The 7,830-nt window shown below is 43.2% G+C and overlaps 1 protein-coding gene across 1 annotated transcript in view; it reads left to right on the forward strand.

Annotated features, from left to right (window-relative positions):
- DCHS1 (dachsous cadherin-related 1) overlaps nt 1–7,616 on the forward strand; it is a 119,032-nt gene extending 111,416 nt beyond the window's left edge. Inside the window, exon 21 of the mRNA XM_040339879.1 lies at nt 3,273–7,616. Within this exon, the coding sequence (XP_040195813.1) occupies nt 3,273–5,866 (2,594 nt within the window). The 3' untranslated portion in view covers nt 5,867–7,616. The remainder of the gene's footprint in view (nt 1–3,272) is intronic.
- The last annotated feature ends 214 nt before the right edge of the window (nt 7,617–7,830 follow it).

Here is a 7,830-nt window from a genome sequence, read left to right on the forward strand (position 1 = left end):
CGAGGACCTCGGCGAGGAAATAGAGAACATGTTCTCTATTTCCTCGTTGTTCAATGGGAAATTTCGGCTCGCCGAGATCCTCGGCGGCTTCACAAGGAACTCGACGGGCAAAACGATGTGTTTTGCCCGTCGAGTTCCTCGGACGTGTGTACGGGGCCTGACACTGTCACTGATGGCTGTTCCCCATGATCGGGAACGGTCATCAGTGACGTGTCACATGTAGCCACACCCCCTAATTAGTACTGACTTAACCCCTGCAGCGCCATCTAGTGGTTAACCCCCTTCACTGCCAGTGTAATTTTTACAGTAATCATAAAACTATACCCTATTTTGTAGACGCTATAACTTTTGCGCAAACCAATCAATAAACGCTTATTGCGATTTTTTTTTTTTTTACCAAAAATAGGTAGAAGAATACGTATCGGCCTAAACTGAGGAAAAATATGTTTTTATATATTTTTGGGGGGATATTTATTATAGCAAAAAGTTAAAAATATTGGATTTTTTTCAAAATTGTCGCTCTATTTTTGTTTATAACACAAAAAATAAAAACCGCAGAGATGATAAAATACCACCAAAAGAAAGCTCTATTTGTTGGGAAAAAAGAACGTCAATTTTATTTTGGGAGTCACATTGCACGACCGCGCAATTGTCAGTTAAAGCGACGCAGTGCCGAATCGCAAAATGTGGCCTGGTCTTTGACCAGCAAAATGGTCCGGGGCTGAAGCGGTTAATTTGTTACGTTCACTAACAGCCAAATTTGAAAGGAAATTCTAATACCTAAAATGTAATAGTTTATAACTATTATTATAGTTTTTATTATTATTATTATTGTTAATAAATAATAATAAAAAAACTATAATAATGGTTAATAAACCTAATCATTTAATTATAATAGAAATTATTTGAATGTTTTTTGTTCTTTTGGATTTTCTTTTTATATTTTGCTTCTTTCAAATTTTCGGATTTTCGTTCTTATTTTTGGATTTTCCTTCTTTCGAATTTTCGGATTTTCCTTCTTTTAAATTTTCGCATTTCGGATTTTTGTTTTTTCGAATTTGCGTTCTTTCCGAAAATTTGTTTTCAGCAAAATTTGTTACATTTTTTTTGTCAATTCGGATGTTTTCGAATGAACCAATATCCCAAATTTTGACAAAAAAAATATTCGTAACAAAACGATTTTCACATGTCTAATTGTTATCAATACAGGTTTTGCTCTGTTCACCATGTACTTTAACCACTTAACCACCATATTGCTGGTCAAAAACCAGAGCACTTTTTGCGATTCGGCACTGCGTCGCTTTAACTGACAATTGCGCGGTCGTGTGATGTGGCTCCCAAACAAAATTGGCGTCCTTTTTCCCCCACAAATAGAGCTTTCTTTTGGTGGTATTTGATCACCTCTGCGGTTTTTAGTTTTTGCTCTATAAACAAAAATAGAGCGACAATTTAAAAAAAAAAGAATATTTTTTACTTTTTGCTATAATAAATGTCCCCCAAAAATATATAAAAAAACGTATTTTTTTCCTCAGTTTAGGCCGATACGTATTCTTCTACATATTTTTCGTTAAAAAAAATCGCAATAAGCGTTTATTGATTGGTTTGCGCAAAAGTTATAGCGTTTACAAAATAGGGGGTATTTTTATTAATATTTTTTTTTTACTAGTAATGGCGGCGATCAGCGATTCTTTTTCGGTACTGCGACATTATGGCGGACACTTTTGACAATTTTTTTGGACCATTGCCATTTTTATAGCGATCAGTGCTATAAAAATGCATTGGATTACTATAAAAATGCCACTGGCAGTGAAGGGGTTAACACTAGGGGGTGGGGAAGGGGTTAAGTATGTTTCCTGGGTGTGTCCTAACTGTAGGGGGGGGGGTGGCCTCACTAGGGGAAACACTGATCGCTGTTCATACATTGTATGAACAGAAGATCAGCATTCCCCCCCCCCCCCCCCCCCCTGACAGGACCAGAAAACGGTCGGCTGGACAAATGTCTGCTGAAAAACGGTCCGGTCGGCCGTACAGACGACCAAACATGTCCGCGGAAACTGGTCCGCGGACCAGTTTCAGCGGACATGTTCGGTCGTGTGTACGAGGCCTTACTCCAAGTTTTTGCTATAGTATATGTAGGAGTCGAATGTAAAGAAATGGTCAGCCCACCCCCTTTGGAGCAAAATGGTCTTCTAAGGAAGATAGCACATTCCTGAAAGGAGATTAATGGGCTGGCTTGTCAATATAATCAGTTTACAATGACATTCCTATAGCATAGTAGCCCATTATGTGTCACTTACCTGAAACCGAAGCCTGCAATGTCCCCGGTTTCCTTGCTGGCTGAAAGCGTCCATTCTTCACCCCTCTTCCTTCCAGGGCCGCAAACTCTGGCTCTGTGACTGGACGGAGTCGCGTGATGGCATGACCCCAGTCGCGGCACGACCCCAGCTTGAAACGACACAGCGTGCCCTTTCTAGAGCGCGCATGCGCCGAATACACCGGCGCATTCACGTTAAATATCACCGTACAGAGAATTGTAAATATATCCTCTAAACCGTGTAGGTTTAATGGATATTTCCAGCACCTGCAGGTAAGCTTTAATCTAGGCTTACCTGTAGGTGAAAGTGGTCTGTAAGGCCCCGTACACACGGTCGGTTTGGTCCAATGAGAATGAACCGAAGTTCAGTTTCATCGGACCAAACCGACCGTGTGTATAGGCTATCGGTCTGTTTTCCTTCAGTCCAAAATTTTAAAACATGCTTCAAAACCGAACCGATGGACCGCTGCCCCATCGGACCAAACCGATGGTTAGTACAGAAAAGCATTGGTTCAAAAGCCACGCATGCTCAGAATCAAGTCGACGCATGCTTGGAAGCATTGAACTTCGTTTTTTTCAGCACGTCGTGTGTTTAACATCACCGCGTTCTGACCCGATCGGTTTTTGAACTGATGGTGTGTACACACATCAGGCCGTACGGCCACTTCAGAGGTGAACCGATGAAAACGGTCAGACGGGCCAGTCTCATCGGTTTGGTCCGACCATGTGTACGCGGCCTAAGGGTTTACAACCACTTTAAGTCATATAAGGTAACTGGGATATTGAAGGCTTTTATTTCTTAGATATTTTGAGACACTATGCAATTTCGCCATTATTGGGCTATTTTCTCTACAGTTTGAATGTTATTCGTTCATACAGAATAGCGTAAATCAATAAAATACTGCATTATGGCCACCAGTTTTCATGGTGGATAACCACATTTTTTGTTTTCTTGCAGGGACACTATTCACAACACAGGCCATGGAGCTGGAAACACAGGGGCCACTAGTGGATGTCATAGTTGAAGCTCGAGATAATGGCTCTCCAAGTCTGGCTTCAGTTGTCACTGTGCAGATCATTTTGATGGATGTGAATGACCATGCTCCAGTCTTCCCACAGCAGCAGTACACTACATCTGTCCCTGAGGATCTTCCACTAGGCAGTACTATCCTCATCCTAGAGGCCACCGATGCTGACCAGAGTCTGGAAAATTCTGGACTGGATTACACCATCTTGAGTGGAAATGTTGGCAACGTGTTCCAGTTGCAAAGTGGAATGCGCTTGTGGAATGGACATTTTCAGCATGTCGGCTCAATCATCTTAACCGATGCTTTAGATTTTGAGACCACTAACTTCTATAACTTGACTTTGGGGGCATCAGACCGAGGCGTCCCACAACGTAGCCATTCTGTTCCTGTGCTAATCACCATACTGGATGTCAATGACAACCCTCCTGTGTTTCCACGGCCGGATTATAGCGTTCTCCTCAGTGAAGCTGCTCCTGTTGGCTCTGAAGTTCTTCGGGTCTTGGCACAGGACTCAGATTCTGGCGACAATGGAATGGTGCATTACAGAATCACCTCTGGAGACGAGAGCCGCCTCTTTCAGATCAATGAGGCAACCGGAGCAATAAAGCTAGTCCGCCAACTGGACAGAGAAAGGCAGGCCATGCACACCCTTGTAATCTTGGCTTTTGATGGCCAGAATGGACCAGCCAACTTTGCTCTTGTTCCTTTAACTGTGGAAGTCCGTGATATCAATGATAACAAACCTTACTTCCCAGTGCAGATACTGACAACCAGCATTAAAGAAAACCAACCAGCAAACACTCTGCTCACAATCATTCATGCCATCGACCTCGACACAGGAATATTTGGCCAGCTGCTGTACAATGTGATTGAGCTTCCTCCAGCAGAACCTGGAATGCTGACTGGAAAAGATGTATTCTCTATGAACAGAACCTCAGGGGAACTACTTTCTCGGCAGAGTTTTGATTATGAGCGCAGTAAAGCCTTCAGCATGATAATTAAAGCAACAGACGCTGGTAATTTTTCTGCTACAGTCACTGTACAAGTCCTTGTGACTGGGGAGGATGAGTACGACCCTGTATTTGTAGCCCAATACTTCAATTTTGAGGTGCCAGAAGGAGCTGCTAAAGGCCAAATTATTGGCCATGTCCAGGCCACAGATGAAGATGAGGGGGCTGATGGGGTGGTTCTCTACTCATTTTCTAAACCATCACCATACTTTGGAATCAATGAAACCACTGGACAAATTTATTTGAAGGTAGACAGTCAAAGGCATCGTTCTGGACGTTCTAAGAGAGAGACTAGGGAAATGACCATGGATGTTCATGCCCACAGTCCCTTGCCATCCTCTCGAGTTGCTATTACACAGGTTACAGTAGACATTACACATACATCTTTTGGTTTGGCACCTGACCTGAATTTGCTCCTGATTGTGTCAGTGGCTTCCTCATTGGCAGTGGTTGTGGTGCTCGCTGCAGTTGCCATTATACTAGTGGTATGCAGGTCTCGGGGAACCCAAAAGAAAGGCCAAGAAAGTGATGCACAAATGGACAGTTTACAAGGTGGAACTTTGCAACGGATGGGACATGATAAATCGGCTATTGGCAGTGGCGATCGAATTTATCACCAGACTCTTCCAGGCTACCCCATGGATTCTTCTACTGTGGATGGATCTTACACTAGAGGAGGGTCTCTGGACCCCTCACATTCCAGCGGACGTGGATCTGCTGAAGCTGCTGAAGATGATGAAATTCGTATGATCAATGAGTATCCACGTGTGGCAAGCATTACATCTTCTATGCAAGAACACATATCCGCAAGAGGTCCAGATTCTGGCATCCAACAAGATGCTGATCAACTATCTGAAATTTCCTGTGACCCCTCTATGGACAGCGGTCAGTGGTTCAAGAACAAAAAGTCTTCCAGCCAGTATCGTGATGATGGTGGGGGAGGAGGTGCTTTCATGGGAGTGGGCTGCGGACTTAATATGCCTCACCATAAGGACTACACTTTTCCTGAAGATGGAAAGCCATCTGTGGAAGGCTCTCTGACAGCCATTGTGGCTAGTGATGAGGAATTGCGTGGCAGCTACAACTGGGATTACTTGCTTAACTGGTGTCCTCAATTTCAGCCACTGGCCAGTGTTTTTATGGAGATTGCTCGACTCAAGGATGAGTCTGCACTGAGAAGACCTTTCCAACCAAAGCCCAAAGCCATTCCACAACCTCGCATTGACCCTCCTCCTCTTATCACATCTGTGGCTCATCCAGGTGCAAAGACCGTGCCTACGAAACCAGCTGTGGCCAGAACCTTCCCTAATTTCTCATCTCTTCGCCGTTCTCCTATAATTAATGAAGCTTCTCTATCTTCAATAATACCGCCAAGCTTTTCTCCATCTCTGTCTCCATTGGCAGCTCGTTCTCCTGTTGTGTCCCCATTTGGCATCTCCCAGGGCCCCTCGGCATCTGTCCTCAGCACAGAGCACAGCCTTGACCCTGCTGGCGATGGGGAACTAAGAATTTAATAGCAGCAGGTGAACACAGAGGATGAAGACACACATAGAAAAAAGAATTGGAATTAACCTGTCTAAAATGGCAAGAAAGTCTCTAAGAGGCAATAACATTGAGAACCATAAAACCCGCTATGAAGCCAAAAAAGACAATTTTTCAGGAGGGTTTGTGCGAAACCCCTCTCTGACCAGAGCTGTTTTCTGAGGCTGAAATAATGGGTATTTCTATGAGACTTCCTTTAATTGCCCCTCTGTTGACCAGGGGTAGGTAGCCTTATATGTAAGACAGCGTCCAGTAAGACAATTAGAAGTGGACAGTTTTGGGAACAATGCTCCTCTTAATGTATTTTTCAGTTGAATACGTGATCTACGTGCAGTCCTGCCCACAGTACGGCAGCTACTTTTTCCCCCAGCATTTCCTATATACCAGGCAGGACCTGCACACCAGCTTTATGGAATTTGTAAAGGGTTAAGGCCTACTTCTAAGCCCCTTTACAGGAATTATATACCCCAGACCGTGCTCCTGTACAGGATCATGTTCCTAAGCAGTTTTCCATGTCAGGGTCATGTGATTGGGATTTCCTGCAGGATCTATATGACCAAACCAACAAATGGATTCAGGAATGTCTGCAGATAAAGACTGATGACATCCCCATGTAGCAGGCATCCTGTTATCATGATATGCATAATGTTTATGGAAAGTTTAGAGGCGAGAGAAGGCAGGTTGACTATATAGGGTCAAATGTTGGTATAGTCAATTATAACTAAGGAGAAGATTATATGAATTTATTGAAGCACGCCATGGAGGGTTACAAAGGTTCTAAACCCTACAACCCTAACCCTGAAAGGGAAATCTGTAATTAAAATTGGCACAAATTCAGTTTACACTGCAGTACATATTGGCTATCCGTAATATCTTAAGTCCGCCATGCGGTATACAACATAACAAAAATATAAATTAGAAAAAGCAGCCAACTTTTTCTTAGTCAAGAACCCTGTCAAGAAACATGTGACCAAGTCAGCTAATCATGGAATACTTGACTTGGTCATAAGATAATTATGGAACAGGTGATCTATGTAGGATGTTAATCACATGTGGATTTGTTAGAAAGGTAAGTACAGAAGAGGTGGCCTTGGAAGAAAGGTAATCATTGTGGCCACAATCTGGTTTAGTGGGTAGGTAGATTGACATGGAATATTGGATGTTAACCATTGACCTTGTGATTTGGTCTGCAAGACTGTCCCATAACACATGATCCAGTCATGTAGCTTGCCATGGAACATGTAAAAAACAAAAGAAAAAAATCGGATTTATTCTGAGACTTTAACATATTCAGGACCGAGGCCTCCCCAAATTTTTTTTAAAGGAGAACTAAAGCAACCTAAAATAAAACATATTAGTTGGTTTTAAATGTCCATACAAGATGATCGTAGCAGGGAAGAGAAAATAAAGGCAATACCTACATTCCATTTTGGCTATTATCTAACATGGTACAACGCATAACAGCTGGTCACCAGATAGTGCCTCTTAAATAAGGCCCAGTCACCCAACTGCTCTCATTCTGATGTGGCCAACACTTCACTATATAACAGGGGTCTCCAAACTTTCTAAACAAAGGGCCAGCTTACCGTCTTTCAGACTTTATGGGGGCCGGACTGTGGCAATTGGGAGTAGAGAAGGTCCTGAGGTCAGTGAAGAAAAAAAAATACTGCCCCATCATTTGTTTCAGTGGATGCAATTGTGCCTCATCATTGGCGTCAATGGGGGGAATTGTGCCCCATTGTTGATGTCGTTGGGCCCCATTGTTGGTGCCATTGAGAGAAACAGGGCCCCATTGTTGGCGTCATTGGGAAAAATCATGTCCCAGCATTGGTATTAGTGGGAGGAATTGCGCCCCGTCATTGGTGTCAGTTGACCCCTATAGTTGGTGTCATTGGGAGAAATTGTTGCCTCATTGTTGGTCCCATTGAGAGGAATA

The sequence above is a fragment of the Rana temporaria genome, chromosome 2 (genome assembly GCF_905171775.1).
Source record: "Rana temporaria chromosome 2, aRanTem1.1, whole genome shotgun sequence".
Lineage (NCBI taxonomy): Eukaryota > Metazoa > Chordata > Amphibia > Anura > Ranidae > Rana > Rana temporaria.